The 17,722-nt window shown below is 43.3% G+C and overlaps 1 protein-coding gene across 2 annotated transcripts; it reads left to right on the top strand.

The window, feature by feature from the left end:
* Window positions 1-3,600: 3,600 nt before the first annotated feature.
* On the top strand, window positions 3,601-16,699 carry LOC120812005 (transient receptor potential cation channel subfamily A member 1). 2 transcript variants are annotated; one of them, XM_078097036.1, is made up of 27 exons: window positions 3,601-3,767; window positions 4,219-4,381; window positions 4,587-4,762; window positions 5,422-5,529; window positions 5,724-5,835; window positions 6,349-6,494; window positions 7,187-7,323; window positions 7,956-8,004; window positions 8,991-9,090; window positions 9,194-9,294; window positions 9,758-9,933; window positions 10,984-11,148; window positions 11,369-11,483; window positions 11,601-11,767; window positions 11,961-12,051; window positions 12,176-12,235; window positions 12,324-12,413; window positions 12,737-12,807; window positions 12,894-13,041; window positions 13,190-13,279; window positions 14,338-14,507; window positions 14,598-14,727; window positions 15,108-15,290; window positions 15,386-15,454; window positions 15,588-15,689; window positions 15,787-15,905; window positions 16,148-16,699. In XM_078097036.1, exons 1-27 carry the CDS (start codon window positions 3,672-3,674, stop codon window positions 16,359-16,361), a joined length of 3,348 nt encoding a protein of 1,115 aa, XP_077953162.1. In that variant the 5' UTR covers window positions 3,601-3,671; the 3' UTR covers window positions 16,362-16,699. The 2 variants fall into 2 exon arrangements, with proteins under 2 accessions (XP_077953162.1, XP_077953161.1); XM_078097035.1 differs by having other exon boundaries at window positions 4,219-4,426.
* Window positions 16,700-17,722: the final 1,023 nt, after the last annotated feature.

Raw genomic sequence — 17,722 nt, 5'->3', positions numbered from 1 at the left:
GATGCTTTCTTTTTACTCCAAACAACGTGCTGTATATTACTCTTATGGGTGACCCCAGGATGTGTGTATCGGAAATAAAGCTTTTAGTAATTATGAATAGTATCAAATGCATGGGGGAGAATGTGACAAAGCTTATGTGGCGCTTATGTACATATTTGATGCAGTGTGCTCTTTGCACAGTGTCACGAATGTATAATTTAGAGCTGTTGGTGACCAACGCGTCAGCAGTTGCGGTCCGACAGGTGCTGCATTTCTCTGCTAAATACACACGTCTACTTCTGAGCGCCAGACTAGTCAAATCCTATTGTCATTACAGAGCCACTACATTTACAGGAGCAAGTCGCTCCATGAAAAAAGGTAAATTCACCGTCTCTTCCTCCTGCGCCTTCGTGCGTTGCATCCCCCCCCCCCCCCCCCCCCCACCCACAATAAACACGGCCTTATTGTTTTGATTCTGCTCTAGTTTATTTATCCAATTCAACATGATCCTGGCAAATCACCCGGCTCATTACAAACTGGCTTTGTGACACTGGCTCCGCTTCCGCCGTGTGCGCGCGTGGCCCTTCCGCAAATATGGCTCGGACAATAACGCATTTCAAAGATAACCAGTGACAACAATAACCGGGCAAATATTAGGTCCGTGCAATTAAACATCTGCTTAGTTTTAGACATTTATTGTGATGGACCATGAAAGATCTTTGATCAAATTTTAAAAAATGAATGCTTGTTTGCGTATTCATCAGGTCGTTCATCAGTCAAGGTGCAGGTGCTATAAACCAAATTGCCAGTCATTCTAATCCCCTCAGTGATTAAAACTCATCTGTACGTTTCACAGTAGTCCATCTAGTTGCTGTATGAGAAAATTCACCAAAGTTCCCAAATTTCCACGCTATAGAGGCATGAGAAAATCACCTGTGGGACATGAATCTCTGTTGACATATTCAGTGCAATTCATACACAAATTTGAAATAATGTTCTTGTAGGAGGTTTACTTACTTTTAAAAAGATTTATAATATAGTACTGCCGGCATGGCAACTAGAATACACATTTTGTGTCTTCAAAGACCAGTCCAGGGATGATACTTATTCCCTTGATGATAATGCTGGTAAAAAATACTAGTGTAATCCTTAGTTAATGATATACCTTATCGGATAATCCTGCTTGATAAAGATTCTCCAAGGAGTATTCCATAATCCCCACCGTCAACAAGTCACTGGCTCCAGGGGGAAAAGCAGCAGAGGGGGGCCTCATCCAAAACCTTCCCTCTGCAGAGAAATAGTTTGATAAATGATATGTTTTCTCTGCAGCAGGGTGGTCAAGTGCCTTCTATTGTTTGTTATCTCAATGAGGCTTTCTAATGCAAACATCACGTTCAGCCCTGCAGACGTGAAATGAAGGCAGAGGCGTGATCCTGATGCTCTGGTTGCTCTCGTGGAAAGATACACTTTTTTCACCATTATTGTAAAAAACAAAACGATCAAATAAATTAAATTATTCCTCCCAGACACTCTTTGTGAGGGTATTACAGTATGGTGTTTGGTGCAGATTGCATTGCTGCCAGTCAAATGTCCTCTCATGTTACCGCGCGATGACGAGCCGCCTTCTACTCAGCGCAAACATCAGGAGTGTCATTTGATGACAGGGGGGCAGCGTCTTGTGCTGCATTAGGAGGCCGACTGGGCGAAGGCTCGCTCACCACACTATTTAAAGCTCCATTGCAGCGGTGGAGAGAACATCCTGATTACTCAGCTCATCCCACAGTAAGTACACCATGACTTCAACATTGACTTTGATGTTTGGGCTTTACTTCTTATTCATCTGGAACTACGTGGGGGGGGGGGTATATGGAGGAGATGTTTTTTGTTTTAGAAAAGTCATTTTCAAGTTTTAGAGCTTTAGCTGGTGTTTCACTTAAAATATAAGTTTGAAAGTATTTGATGTGGTAGGATCAGAATCAGCTATTGTGAAGTTTGTTCACATCCAACAAGTGTTCAACTTGAGCACAGCCTCAATTACCCCGTTAAATATGCTCTCGTTAATTTTTAATTGATCAATTAATACTATTATCACCATTGCTTTTTCATGTTCATCATCTAAACGTAATTTGCTATTATGAACCATTGAATAATTATTATAGGGATTCTAGGGTAATTCATTTTAATTAATTCGGCCTCTAACCTATACGGTCTCTGTCAAAATAAGAAGGGCACTATATACTGTTACATATGAACATTGTGAGCGTAAACCGATAAAAGCCAACCCACCATTGCTGGTAAATCTAAGTGTATCTATGACTTGCTTTTAGTGGTTTTTGAAATGCGCTTGTTGGTGGCCATTAGTGTGCTTCCTGTACAAAACAAATAACTCCCTGCACCATTACACTTCTTTATTGCTGGCACTCGAAAAATAATGCCATAGCTGACGTGTACATTGGGTCATAACCAAATCAGAAAACAAATGTGTAGCATTGGACCACAGAGGAGGGGACGTGAGCTACTTCTGGTCCAGCGGAAGCTTTTCTTTGTGACGCATCATTCTTACTGCATGGATCAACGTATAAGCAGCATTCAATTGTTGATGGATCATAAAGGAAATATTTACTCAAGCAAAGTATTGAACACATGGGTGAACTACATTGTGAAGCATTCATTGTCTGCATCTGTACCGTCTGTAACACTAGACTGTAAATAGGGAACCGATGGTGCCAGTTCACCGTAACCCAGACTACATGTTCACGAAAGAGCTTCGCTTCCCCGTTAAACTTTTTTTCCTTACATTCTCCTCTGACCACTATTACTAATCGGCTGACCTTCCTCAAGAGAAGTGAATTAAACTGCTGGCGACCGCAGCGCACGCAGATTTAATGAGTTAATTAGAGTTAATGAGGAGGCGCTGTTAATGTAGAACGTCCATCCAGGGGAACCGACCTGTGCAACATTACTCAAATGTTTGTCGTCAATGATGGAGAGGTGCTTTGCATCAAGTGCGCGACGGAAGCAAAATGTTATTTCAACAAAGTGACTATCAACCTGGGGTGAAGCCGCTGTTTTGACCTGAGAAACGACTCCGATCCGTCACACTGAACACCAAAGGAATATTGCTGCATAAGGTCGAGGGGGATGCAATTTGCACAACAAAAATGTCATTTGTGGTTTGGCCTTTATGTTGACTGAGGGCCTCACGCGATACAAGTACAAGGTCTCTCTCAATCGTGCTCGCCAAGGATCACCGAAGGACACCTGGGACTGACTCAAACAAGCAGCCCCCCCACCCCCCCTCCCACCACAGCTGCGAGGAACATAATTGCTTTTTTTTCTTTCAATAGAAGGGCTTTAACCTCCAAACACTCGGCGGATCTGAATGTCCTTCCGGGGTAAACGCAAAGTCATCTGTGCCCGTATCCCTCATGGCGAGAGCAGCCAATGGCTTAAGGCCTTATCTGCCCTCTCAGTCACACGGCGTTGTATCCCTCTAGTAAAGCAGGTTTTACCAACTCGAGTTGTCGAAACTGCAGCGGGTTTGGTTTCTCATTTTTGCCGTTGTATGCTGCATATGGACATCTGCATCCTTGTGAGTTTGTATGTGTGTGTGTGTGTGTGTGTGTGTTATTGTGTCTAGACACGTGTCATCGTCGTCACCCTTCATGTCTCCACTGAGTGTCAGCTGAGTGATGAACTTCAGCAGGGAGGTGACCCGACAGACCAGCTGTTACACATATGTGATAGAGGAAGAGGATCCAGCCCTGGCGAGACTAAATGTATTCGAGGTGAGCTCGTCACCAAACTGTATGTATTTCTCAACTCCTCGGCGAGAATGTGTTTTTTTAGCTGTACGTTCTCCCCTCTATGAGCGTTAACATTGTGGGGCGTGTCTGTGTGACGCCTCATCGGTCATCCCAACCCTGTGGGACCTCAAAGAAAGTTATTGTGAGGAGGTGAACAGAGGCCGAGTGACAATGCGAGTGTCGCGCAACAATGTCATGTGGGTTGCAGTACTTAAACTGGCCTGAAGCTTGAACAAACAGAGACGTCATAGTTGAATGAAGTACGGCGGTAACGCGACACTGACGGCTTCCGATGCCAATTAAGCGTCAACAGCAAGAATTCTCACTATCACGTGATCTGTGGTGAAATCGGACACGGACTAATTGAAAAGTGGATTACAGGCTCTTCCCATCCTCACACTCCTACTGTATTACATCTCGCATTACTCTGTAGCTGGCGGAGAAGGGTGACCTGGCTCTCCTAGAGAACCTGGTCAGGAAGTGCCCAGAGGTCCTGATTGAGAAAGATGAATATGGAGCTACTCCCCTTCATCATGCCGCCGCAGGGGACCACGTCAACCTCATCCAATTCATCACCACCGTCATAGAGCCACAGGGTAGGCATGCCTCCACCATCGATCATAAGTTGCTCTCCACCAAAGGTGAAATATGTTTATTGTGAATGCTTTTAAAGTTTGAAGCTATATGAAGCAGTATGTAGGATAGTTACGTGACAAAATGCTGCGTCTAAGTTGACTGTATCTGCAGCCTTATGTGTGAATGTGTGTATGTTTGGGTGTGTATTTGCATGCGCTCTCCCAGACCTGAACAGCTGTGATGAGCAGGGCAACGTGCCGCTACACTGGGCAGTGGAGAAAAACATGGGGGGGAGCTGCCGGGCTCTTCTGGACCTCGGGGCCGACCCCAACATCCTCAACACGGCCCTGCTCTCCCCTCTGCACCTGGCTGTCTGCCTCGGACACAACGACCTGGTGGAGGTGAGAAGGCCCGGCTGAACCATAAACCCAGTGTGAAAGTATAAAGACATGATGCAGGGAACATATGATAGACCATGAGGAAACCATTTTTTACCGGTTAAGCAGGAATGTGCAACCAGTTAACAGAGAAGTTCACAGTACAGGTGGGTTGAAGGGTTTTTTCTCAGTTGAATGTTTGGAATAGAATTAGTAAACTGGTGAAGGCCTTGTTTTTATGAAATAAAAGAGACTCACCAGTCCTTCGAACCCAAAACAATTTACACGTGCAGTCCACTGAATTACTCATTTAAACTGAGCTTTACTTGCTCCTGTAAAGCAACAAAGAATGATGTTCGTCTTATCTTATGAAAAGGGACTATACCGGATTGTGTTGGTCAATGCCAGTAATAAACCTTGACCATAGAAATGTTGTGGGTATAAACCAGGATAGCACACAATCCCATCATTACATCACGTTTCTCAAACGCATCTAAAAAAAAAAAAACCCTGACACGATCGTCTTCTTGGAAAGACCTTGTCCCGTCTTCGCCATCTGGCTGCTGTTGATAAACTGACTCAGCTGCGGCATTTTGGAGGACAAACGGCGCCGACTTGTAGAGAGTTGAGGACACAAACAGGATGCAGCTCACTCACCGTGTTTTTACCTCTGCCCACTGTAGCTGCTGGTGTCCCACACTGCTACGGATTGCAATCTTCAGGGAGACCTTGGCAACACCCCATTGATACTTGCCTGCTCCCTCAATAACTTTGAGGCTCTCAACATATTGGTACGTACAAGAGTGATGCATTAAGGCTGTGTGTTCCTGCAATACCTGCTGAAGAATAACATTCTGTCTGCACGGAACAGATTAGGTGTAGCTGTTCTTTATGCTGGCTGCCCCCCCCCCCCCCCCCCTGTCTGACAAACAATTGTCTCCTGTTTCTCTTCTTCTTCTCTCATCCATTCTCCCATCTGTCACAGATAAAGAACGGCAGAGCTGTGCTCTGCCGACAGAACAGGCTCGGCCATTTCCCCGTGCACGCGGCTGCCTTCGCAGGCGCAAAGAATGCCATGGAAATGATCCTGAAGGCCGGTACGACAAAATGACTGATCTATCGTCAAAAATACATAAAGTGCTGACAGTAAGAAAAAGCTTTTTACGAGGCCAAGCGGCAGATTAAACCGAGAGATGGAAAGGTACTGCTGACATTGAGCAGAATTAGCTATTTTGTACACAGGCCAGATGCCAAAGTGTGTTTATTCGCGGCAGGAGGTCGACTGGATAAATCTCGTGTTGATGGGGAAAGAGTTAGTCAGAGCACCAAATATTTATGACGTTTTTGTATTTGCTCAGTCAGGGAATGAATGGGTATTCACATTTTTATGCTGTTTGGGAATTTACACTGGAGGTGCGACACAAATCAGAAGAATTACTTACAACTTCCTTCGAGTAACAATGACAAAGGACCTAAAGATTGAAAGAAAGTCAAATATGAAAGGTAAAAATAGAGGCCATGTAATTGAAATGACCTTGAAAGCGTGTCAACAAGCATTACCAAAGAAACCTTCATCAGTCACATCAGTTGATTCAATTCTGGCCTGGCAGGAGAGAAGCATGGCCACCAGGTTGAAGCTCACATCAACTATGTAGACAAGTCCAGTTGCAGCCCCCTCCACCTGGCTGTCCGTGGCGGGAACATCGAGGTCATCCGCTTCTGCATCGCAAACGGGGCCAAAGTCGACCAGCAGCAGGTAGGGACGTCGCCAAAAACGCACAACGCGTGGTGTAACGCGTTGCGTCGATCCCCGGTTGTTATTAACATTCCTCTTCAATTCATTTGCAGATTTGTTTCGCTTGCAATTCTGCATCACGTCATTCATAAACCCGCCGACTGCAATGATCGCTTTCCACGCATTGTCATTGTGTTTTAAACCCGATCTAATTGAGCTGCACCTGCGAGGCATGTTGCTGGCAAAGGAGCGCAGCGCCGTCAGATCACGTCGGTCGCTACATGCCCATCGGGGGGCGAGCGTTGTGTTCACCTCTGGGGTGGTGGCCAGAAGTATAGCAGGAATAGGACAGTAATAGCTTCGGTTGGCTAAATTGATATGAAATACGCTCCACTTACGCTGTTGGGCTGAGTGGCGCGATCACTGGCCTCCTCTTGCCAGTCGCGGTTATCTCATTAAAGTTTTGTGTTACAGCCAGTGAGTCCGGGAGATACTTTGCTCATGTAACACTGAGGACGTGTGTAAGTGTGTGTCAGTGAGCACACAAATGCATATTCATTGTGTTTTGTTTTGTGTTCTGCTTCGTCTAACTCGACACGTCACAGCGTCTCTCAATGGAGTGGACGTAACCATGTTTGCCGAGCTCATAAATATTCATTTTCTTTAGTCGTATATCATCGCTCATAATGAAATCCACGTTTGATGCTGTGCAGAATGACAAATCCACGCCGCTTCACTTGGCCTGCACCCAGGGGGCTACTGAGGTAGTCAAGCTGATGTTGTCCTCCTTTCAACAAGTGGAAGATGTCATCAACCTAACGGATGGGGCTTGTCAGACCCCTCTCCACAGGTGGGCCACACTCGTCTGCCATTTGACCATCTGTGTGTACATGAACCAAGCTGTTGTCTATAGCTGGTCTCTTTTTGAATTGTTTAGCTTTCCTTTAGGGATTTAAAGAAATTGATGAGTTTAGAGTAGGTGGATTTCGTTACCTTTGGAAGAAGCCAAGTTATTGGTTTCCCCTTATTTCCAGTTGTTCTGCTAAGCTAAACTAATCAGAATCTGTGTTCATAAAGTGAGTTGGGAAAAAGAGTTGGGAGCAATTTATTGCCACATATTTTACACACAGAGGAATTTGTCTTGATGATTGGTGCGATATAAGAATAAAATAAGATAATAAGATAAGATAAAATAGCAGCAAAATGAAAACTATATAAAAAGATAAAATAACCTGGGTTGGGCTATTGGACAAATGATATTTTCGATGATAACAATGATAGAAATACATAATAAAGATTTGCTTCCCACATTGATTTGATATAAAACTCAATTTGCGTCGGCACAGAAAGCAGCGTAGTAAGACCAGATACTGAGACAAGAGGAGCATACTGAATAATTATTAAAGTTAGCTATTGTAATCTTGCCTTGCAAAGGGGGTGTGATGTGTGGCCGGTTTACAACAACTGTGTTTACTTTTCCAGGGCTACAATATTTGACCACACAGAGCTGGCGGAGTACCTCATTTCTTTGGTAAATAAGGCACACACAAACACACGGGAGAACACGCCCAGCAGCTGTTTCGCACAGGACACTCCCAACATCCATATCAGGGACCGCGTAGTTAATCTCCTGCCATAAAGACGGCAATACAGCACTCTGTATGCATCTGTGCTGAGGGCTGTGTCCGTTTCTCCCCAGATTCCATTTAGCAATTGGTTCATTTTGCCATTAAACTAAATTTGCAATTTCAAACACACCGCCAGACTCAAAGTCAAGGTGCTTAAAGGTGCTAAGCGTTGGTTTCAGACCATCGGTCACCATCTGCTGCTGGCCGTAGATCGTTTTAGAAGAACTGTGTTTCCAGGAAATAATGGGGCCCAACTTTAGCTCCTGCCAATCCCTTCGGTAGGCAAACAGTGGCTGCTGCAACAGGAAATAAAATTGTCCACACTTAGTGTGTTTACCTTTTGAAATGTTGAAATAGGTCTGCAGAGATTGACAACCCCTGGTAGCCAAACACCAGCTAATTGCTTTGAGATGGTTGCTTGGCTTGTTGTTTGGTTTTAATAAGCTCGAGAGACCAATAAATCAGGCCATGTATTGGATATATTTTAGCCTGTTTAATGTAGTGTTTTCTTTTAGTTTTTGAATGGTTGTGTGTTATTTCACTTGTTGGCTTATTGTTGAAAAAATATAATGTTCCGGTCCAAGATTAAAATTGCAAACTAATAAAACTAATGTTAGCTGTTGGAGTTGCCTGAAAACACACAACTCATTAGTGTTTCCAACAAACTTAAACCCATTTAATTACCCATATACAATTGCATGTGCCACACGTGTCACGTTTGAAACTTTTACCTGTTCGGTAAATGAGTGTCTTCAAACCATACTCTGGGGTGCTGCTTATCTTCCCATGTCCCTCTTTGTTAGGAGAATTAATTCTAATTTTTTTTTCCGTCAATCTGTGCTACATTTAATGCGGCCATTAATGATGTTCAGGTACATTCTCTTCTCAGGGTGCAAAGGTCAACAGCACTGATTGTAAAGGGAACTCTCCCTTGCTGCTGGCTACGAGCTGTGGAGCATGGAGAACTGTGGCTCTGCTTCTCTCCAAAGGTGGCGTTCTGTACTGTACTCCAGCACGAGTAGCAATCACCTCATTCGTGAAATGCCAGATGATGTATACGTGCACTCACGTGACCATGTTTATGTATACCAGGGGCCGATGTCAACGTTAAAGACAGATGTGGCTGTAGCTTCCTTCACCTGGCCCTTCTCCAGCCCAAGGGTCTGAAAAACCTCTCACAAGAAGTCCTACAGGTCATTTAATTAATTTATGGTTCATCAAATGCACTGCATGTTGCTTGGAAAAAGATATCATTAAGACAGCAATTTGATTATTATAATGCCTTTAATCGATTTGCCTCGAGCCTGCATTACGCCCGACTGATGAGGCTCATTATGCTCTCACTAAGCCAGATGATCCTTTAAAACATTTGTAAGCCTTACCTAAGGCTATAATGATGCATACAAATTGAATCAGTCAAGGCTGATGTATTTACACTGGCTAGTTGTTTACAGAAGGTACTGTATGTGAATGGGATCTCTCTGCGTCTCAAATACTGTGACACTTAATTATTACTCATGTGATTGCAGTGTATGTATGTGTGACCCTTTATCTAGCGTGACTGCACACCGTACTAAAGCGCTCTATTTTACAGATATTGTTAGACATCACAACGTAGGAATATATAAATGTCTTTGTAATGTGTCCTACTTTTAGCTGGGCAGTGTGACGGCCCTGCTCAGCTGTGAGGATAACGAGGGCTGCACCCCTCTCCACTACGCCTGCAGACTGGGTATCCACGACTCGGTGAAGAACATGCTGGGCCTCTCGGGGCAGGACGGCCTGGCTTGCAAGTCCAAGGACAAGAAGTCTGTGCTGCACTTTGCTGCTCAGTGAGTTTGATTGGTCCCACAGGGCCAATGACTTCCCATTACAATACTGATTGGACCGGATTTTCACTCGAAGTCGCTCTAAAGTCTCCAAATTTGATCAAAGAATTGCCAGAAATGTCACTGCAGCTGACATTGAACAGCGTGGGACGCGGTGCACATACTATTTTCCTTAAGTATTATATTATAATATGTTATAAAAGCTGCAGACTTTGGAGCAAATACTTTCTTCAAAACAGATTTAGCTGTATTATTATAAAGGAAAGGTAGTCAGACATCTTCATTGCCTCCATAGCGAGTGTTAAGTATCGATCAATGATATGATATTATTAAGTGTAAAAACATGAATCAAAAATGGATCTTATGAGGACTTTGACTTACGATCTTCCTCGGCCAATGCTTTTATCCCTGTAATCATTCAGATGAAAAATGAACAATGTGCCTACATCTAAAACTGTTTCCTCACTGCTCAGGTGTTTTAATCTCGTTAGCAGTTTATGTGCTCAAAGCCCTCCGATTATTAATTGAATACTCATAACTCAGTAACCATAAAGGAACTGTCACACGAATGGATTTCAATTAGAGAGTCACATATGAAGAAGCGTCCCTAATAGTGTGAAATGAGTGGACATTATTGCTATGGATTTCTCTATCGTGTACGCCTATTTCATTAGAACTGGAGGACAAGTAAAGGCCGTGCTATGATATCATACTTTAGACACCTCATTCGTTTTCCCCAGTGGTCCCACTGCACCAACACTGCTGACCTTCTTAAAAGGTTCAGAGACAAAGACAGACCATAACAATATGTCACTTCTGTTTATGTCCTCTCGCTATTCCAAGCACTCTTCGCCATTAACAACCACCCGACCGGCTTCTACCTATATTTTACCTACAGCTTCATGCCCTTGTTACAGCCACTTTTCGCGTTCGTGCTGTAACTGCCCCGGACGAAAAGCGTTTTTACTCCAGAGATGAACAGATCGTAACAGTGAAAGAAAATCTCCTTCCACCTACTGCTTCTCCTCAACCTCAACACTCCCTTCTTCTAAGGTACGGGCGCATCAATACATGTCAGCGATTACTGGAAACCATCACGGACTCTCGTCTGCTAAATGAAGGAGACGAGCGGGGCCTCACGCCGCTTCATTTGGCTTCAAGAGAGGGGCACACCAAGGTGGTACAGCTGCTGCTGCGCAAAGGGGCTCTCTTCCACAGGTAAGACCGTGTGCTTGTAGAGGAAAACATGCACAAACATAGTACAAATACTGTACATATACTCTACGTGCTGAAGAACAGTGTACCATGAGTTTGGAGGTCAAAAGTCTTAGCAGGACAAAGACTGGTGTCAGTAATCCTCAGACTATTTATCTGCTCCACAATCATTAGAAATAAATGAATGAGTGGCAGAAATCACTGTTGTGCTTCTTGTTTACAGCGATTACAAGGGCTGGACTTGTCTGCACCACGCTGCATCTGCAGGATACACACACACTATGGACATTCTCCTGTCAGCCAATCTCAAGTTACTGGATAAAGTAGACGAGGACGGGGTATGAACTACTATCATTTCCTTTTTTGATAACATCATTCAAATCCGTAAATTTCCGAGGGGGCTACTTCAACGCTAAATGCAGAGTATTGTCTCCCGTTATGTACCGATGTACCAGAACACTGCACTCCACATCGCAGCAAGAGAGGGACATGTGGCCGCAGTCAATCTCCTGCTGTCCCGCGGAGCAGAGCTCACTTTGAACAAGAACAACACTTCGTTCCTCCACGAGGCTCTGCAAAATGAGAGAAAAGATGTGGTCAATGCATTGATTGACAGTGACAGGTGTGTTATTGAGACCCCAAAAAATCTTCTTGCAGGTGCTTTCTTTGTCGTTCACTGGGTTTCTCTTTGTAAAAACTACCACTTGGTAACAAGTCCACAAATCGTCTAAACAGGTCATAGAGAATTTGAAGATGTTGTTAGTAAGTTAAATGAAAAACTATTTGCTCAAACTTTTTTTTTTTCCCTCTTCCAGATGTACCGAAGCATTGACGCTGTTTAATCCAGACTCTTCCCAGCGAAATCCCATCCTAGAAATGATTGAATTACTGCCTGAGACGTATAAGGTCTGTCACTGGCAAAAAAAAATGAAAAATCATCATAGCTCGTCTCTTTCTGCAGTTATTCTTTTGTTGTGGTTCAGCATTTTTGTAATACTCAGTAACTATAATTTTTTCTATTCTTCCACAGCATCTATTGGACTGCTGTGTTAAGGAATCTGATGATGATCGCAACAGTCCTGACTATCATGTAACACACCAAAACTACCCACTGAAGTCCACATTGTATGAAGCGTATGCTAAGCAAAAAAAATGAATCAATACTTTATATGTTTTAGATTGAATACAATTTCAAATGGCTCCAAGCTCCCCTTGCACTAAGGAAGTTGACCATGATCAAGACCATTCAGCCACTAGCTGCACTCAACGTAAGCAACTTTTACTTTTTTTCTTATGAATTATGTTGCTGCAGCAGAATGCATGATTGAGAATGTTCTGGTTAGGATGCTATGAGTCAATGTAAAGAAACTGCTTTAAGTTTCTGCTTAAGTCACTGCTCGTTTGTCTGTCATTCTCCTCGACCCCAACGAGGTGTCCACAATGGAGAGAAATGTTAGAAACACTTCATACCAGCGGAAGTCATCCGACGTTATGCCTGCAATGAGATGCTCGTACTTTTTAATCGTCTACACTGTTTCTTACCACTTGTGCAAAATGTGCCATTAACAGTAAAGTGCTACTCCTTCTGCAGGCGATGGTCCAGTACAACCGCATTGAACTCCTCAACCACCCTGTTTGCAAAAAGTACCTGGCAATGAAGTGGTGCGTGCCTTTACAGACGGCGTAAAAGAAAATTTCTGAATGCACCGATTCAAATGGATTATTTACTTTGACTGTTACTCCTGCAGGTCCGCATATGGGAGCACGGCCCATTTTCTCAACATGTTCATGTACCTGTTAGGCCTGCTGCCCCTCACTAACTTGATAGTGAATCTGAGACCTGCTTTGAACACCACTGATCATCACGTCACCATGGTGGAAGTATCTTTCTTTGAGGTACTATTGACCTTGATAATCTGTATCGAATAAGTTGTAGCTCCGTCTTTGCGGGCGTGTGATTTATGTTCCAAATGCATCAACCTTTGTCTTGATGATTCTACTCTTAAATAAGATAGAGTAAATCTCAATATCCTTTGATTCACAGCAACACATCTTCTTGTCCTTCTGCATGGTGATGGTCTTGGTCATGAACGTCTACTCCATAGTGAAGGAATTGGTGCAGATCTCACAACAGGTAATGTTCACAACGTGAACTCGTAAATCTCCTTAGCACCCGGTCTGTGTGGACACATTGGCAATCAGGCGTGATGCATGAGCCGGGTCAGTGAATCGCCACCGTCAGGATGGAACCTCCACACTTTACTGACGCCGGTTTCATCACAACTAACAGATCTTCCACATTGGATTAGTAATAGGAAATATTATACAATGTTGTTTGCATGATTGTTTAAAGAGACCGACGTAAACACATTTTTGTCCTCTTTAGGCGGGAGGACAGACATTATTTTGGTTGGTGATAGCTGGTCCATAATGTATTCACATAGAAGTAGCATCGACCATCTGAAAGCTGTGCAGCTAAATATTAATTTACTGCAGCTCGACGCTATTGGTAATTTATCCGTAGCCACCAATCTGCACAAAACGTTTTGCTTTTGTTAGGTGCTTAATCAAATTTTACGAAGGGTTTAGAACATTAGATATAACAGGGCCGTGAATATTTTAGTCTATGTAGTGGCTACTCCTGCACTCTGATCCTCAGCTAGGTGTAGGAAAAGGTCAGGAAAAGATTATAAACTAGTTGTTTAGATTCAGGAGAAGATTTTAAAATACTTCCAGTTCCTTTTATTTATTCTCACCATGATGTCATGAACAGTCAGTCAACAGAGAGAGCAGAGCAAATGTTCACTGCACCAGGATAATAAATCCCATCAAAACTATGGGGCTTCTCAATAATCTGGTAATTTGCCGTTGGATCGTAAACCAACCTTCAGATAATTTACAACGAGATGGGCTCTGCGCAGAAGAGGTCCCTCTACGTATTTAGACATGAATGGCTTTTTCTAACTAAATTAAAACACTAAAAGTCTTAGTCTTCAAAAGATAGCTATTCATATGTTATTCCATTGCTGCCAATCGGATGTTACACAATGTTCTTTTGAGTAAAATACTGTCCAGTCGAGGCAAACATTTGGCAGCAAACGCTGTTGAATTAAATGTTGTTAAAAATTTGAAATGTTGTGGGTTGCTTTATTTGTTGATTTTTCGTGATTTTTCTTTTCTTGTCACTAAAAGCGCTGGAATTACTTCAAGGACTATTCCAACCAGAGTGACTGGCTTTCTGCAGTCTTTGCTCTTTTGTTCATAATCCCCACCATGCTAAATGTAGAGGGTTCTTTGCACTGGCAAGCAGGGGCCATGGCGGTTTTAACCTCCTGGACTGGATTTCTTCTTTACCTCCAGAGGTACTGTTCACTGACTTAATACTTCAACATGATTTATTTTTTTAATGACACAAAGAGGCAACTAACTGGTATAATCTCCTGTTTCTGCAGGTTTGAGGGAGTTGGAATTTATGTCGTGATGTTTTGGGAGATCATGAAGACCCTGGTCCGTATCGTGATGCTCTTTATTTACCTCGTGTTGGCATTTAGTTTGGCGTTCTATGCTCTCATGCTAGAACAGGTAGGTGGAAGTTTTTGCTCAGTTCATCTTCATGCTATTGGCTAAATCACATAGCAATGTATACAGGTGGCTTTATCCTCTTGCAAAGCTAAGCTAACTGGCTGCTGGCCAAACATATTCATTCCACAGACACAAACATGGTTTAAACTGATGTTGGCATTAGAAAATATGGTATTTTTGGCCTGGAACCAAGAGTTTGAGGCGGACTAAATAAACAACAATAACAGCATTTTATGGAAAAATAAATCAAGCTTTGGGGCATTTGGAAATAGAAATCCAGCAAATGCATTTTTCATAAAGCATTCATGAACATCTTACCTGAAAAGCGGATCCAGCATTTAACTGTGATGAACGAAGCCAGTATTCTTTTTCACCTTTAGAGAGAGTTTGACAGCGTACCGCTATCTGTGATGCAAACCTTTGTGATGATGGTCGGGGAGCTGAACTACCAAAGCAACATCCTGGGCCCTTATCAGCAGAACGAACTTCCCTTTGGCGTCCTGACTTACTTCATTTTTGTGATGTTTGTTCTGCTCATGCCGATCCTGCTGGTGAACCTGATGGTGAGCTCGCTCCGACAGCCTGTCGAAAACGAAAACTACCTGTTCGCATAAGAAAGTACATGGTTCTTACTATTTTTTTTTTACTTTTGTTGTAGATCGGTCTGGCTGTTGGAGACATTGCTGAAGTACAAAGAAACGCAGCCTTAAAAAGAATCGGAATGCAAGTGAGTACTGAAATCCTGTGTGTGGTTCAATGTATGTTACATTGTCATCGTTTGTGCCTTCGACTTGATGGACAAATAACCACACACAAGCGCAGTATATGACGCTGTGGTATCTTGTGCTTTCCGACACCAGATCGAGCTGCACACCGCTCTGGAAGACAAGCTGCCTTATTGGTTCATGAAACGTGTCGATAAACGCAGCCTTATCATCTATCCGAATCGTCGCTGCTCCAAGGTCGGCCAAATATTTGCCTAAATCAGACACTGTACAGAGGCTGCAGTGATCGGTCTCTGGAACTAATGCCCTCTCAAACCTTTTCACCTGCTAACAGAACTTCATTAGGCAGTTCTTCACAGGTGAAGACGATACAAATGATGTCTGGAATCGACTGCAGGCCCAACCACAGAGATGCACCCTAGTAGAGAACGAGCTCAGAAAGCAGAAATTTAGGTAAAGCTCTCAGGGTTGCGCATGAGAATCACCTAAGAGTCAAATATCTATTCCCCTGGAATCATAAACTGTATATCACTGAGATGACGGAAATGTTTGTAATTGTTAATGACTCATGAGAAGTTCAACGGTCATGATGTAGTCAATTAGTCCAACAATAGTTTATGCATGAGCGGCCCCTGGTGGCTCAACTTTAAATGAAAACTATCCGCAGGCCACATCTGTGACGTGTTTGTCCTCAGGATGAAGGAGATGTCATGCACGATGGAGAAGCAGCACAACCTCCTGAAGCTCATCATCCAGAAGATGGAGATCAGCTCGGAGGCCGACGAGTACGATGGCCCTGTCCACGTCAGAGGCAACACGGCGCCGAAGTTGAGGCAGGCCAAGCCGAGAAGTCATGCCGCGTCTCGGTGGGTCCCGCTGATGAAGGCCATCGAGTCCAAAGGAAACTGAAGCGGATGGAACAACTAAATCATCTCATTATAGCAACGATTATATACAAAGTTATTTATCACAACAGTTTTAAAAGTATAGATATAAACGGTAAAATTATGTTAGTACTTGACTATTGTAACACTCTATTACACTATTGCATGAAACGCTTTGAAATGGAGGGGCCTTAACTATTGTGTGAATGTGTGTATTTGACCCACTGATGAACAAATGCATTGAGTCATTCTGTGGCGTGTGTGTACTTTGCTGCCATGTGTCTCTTGTGCACAATATGTGGCTGCCTTAGAAATGCCTTAGTGTGTCTTTTTGTGCGAGGACTAATTAAACGTTGTTAAGTCAATCTTCTGACTTTAAAAGTAAAAGAAAATGTCACATTAGCTCATGACCTCTGATTTCTTCACCAGTGTCCCACACGCCAGCTTTAGGCCTGGCTTTAGTAGCAATCATGGGAATCACAGCGAGTTGGGAGAGAAACAGGGAGGCCTCTGACATCATGAGCTTGCACCTGTCTCTCTGCTTCTACAGCTCGGGGCTCCGACGAAGGTCACGACCCCTGAGAGTCTTTGCGGATGGACAAATGCGAGTTCCCCCTTCAAGTCCAGTTTGAAGTAATATTTATTACTATCAGCCCTTAATTCAATTATTTAGAAGGAAAAAACAATAACCATATAACCATCAACGACACTGATGTTCTGTTCAGGACATTGTTTTCTACCTCCACAGAACGACCAATGAGCACAACTGTCTTTTATCAACCTGCTCCACGCTGACAGTAAATCACGCAGCAGTTTGAGACATGTCACATAGCTGATACCGTTTTGTGGTAATTATTTAAAAAAAAAAGAAGACGACCGCTTGTCAATTAGAAGTAAATCCAGCAGCAGATTCCCTTAGCTTGCACTTTCAAGTTGGTCATTTGTCAGGGGCGCAGTGACAGAGGATGAAATGGCAGCTTGCCTGAAGCTCTGACCGTCCTAGCAGAACTTTTAAGGAATTGTGGGATGCGTTGGAACGTGTCCTCGGATTGGGGAGCATTCTTGCTCTGTGAAAGTTTTAGCGTGGAACATCGCGAAACCCTTTAAAATCACATTGACTTTAAACACCAAGCAAGTACATTATGCCAAAAAAGTTTTTTCTCGACAGTGATCCATATCCAACTACCAAAATCCAGCATGCATCTCAGCTGCAGTTAGGTAATTCTTGGCAGAGTCTTGCTATTGTCATACAAAATTTCACAGACTATGATGGGTAATAATTTACAGGGACCTGGGAATATTTAAGAGGGTAAAGGGGGTCTCTTTTATGTTCTGCACAGAACTTTCCATTTATTCTGAGAAGTTTTTCTCCCTCATCTCCAAACA

Source organism: Gasterosteus aculeatus, chromosome 21 (genome assembly GCF_964276395.1).
Source record: "Gasterosteus aculeatus chromosome 21, fGasAcu3.hap1.1, whole genome shotgun sequence".
NCBI lineage: Eukaryota > Metazoa > Chordata > Actinopteri > Perciformes > Gasterosteidae > Gasterosteus > Gasterosteus aculeatus.
Note: the sequence above shows the minus strand (reverse complement) of the source record. Positions and strands in the feature narration are given on the sequence as shown.

Coding starts and splice junctions, on each gene's coding strand:
- LOC120812005 (XM_078097035.1), top strand. CDS start 3,672: ATGAACTTCAGCAGGGAGGTGACCCGACAGACCAGCTGTTACACATAT. Junction 8,005..8,990: donor CGGAGTACCTCATTTCTTTG/GTAAATAAGGCA, acceptor TTCTCTTCTCAG/GGTGCAAAGGTCAACAGCAC. Junction 13,280..14,337: donor TGGTGCAGATCTCACAACAG/GTAATGTTCACA, acceptor TGTCACTAAAAG/CGCTGGAATTACTTCAAGGA.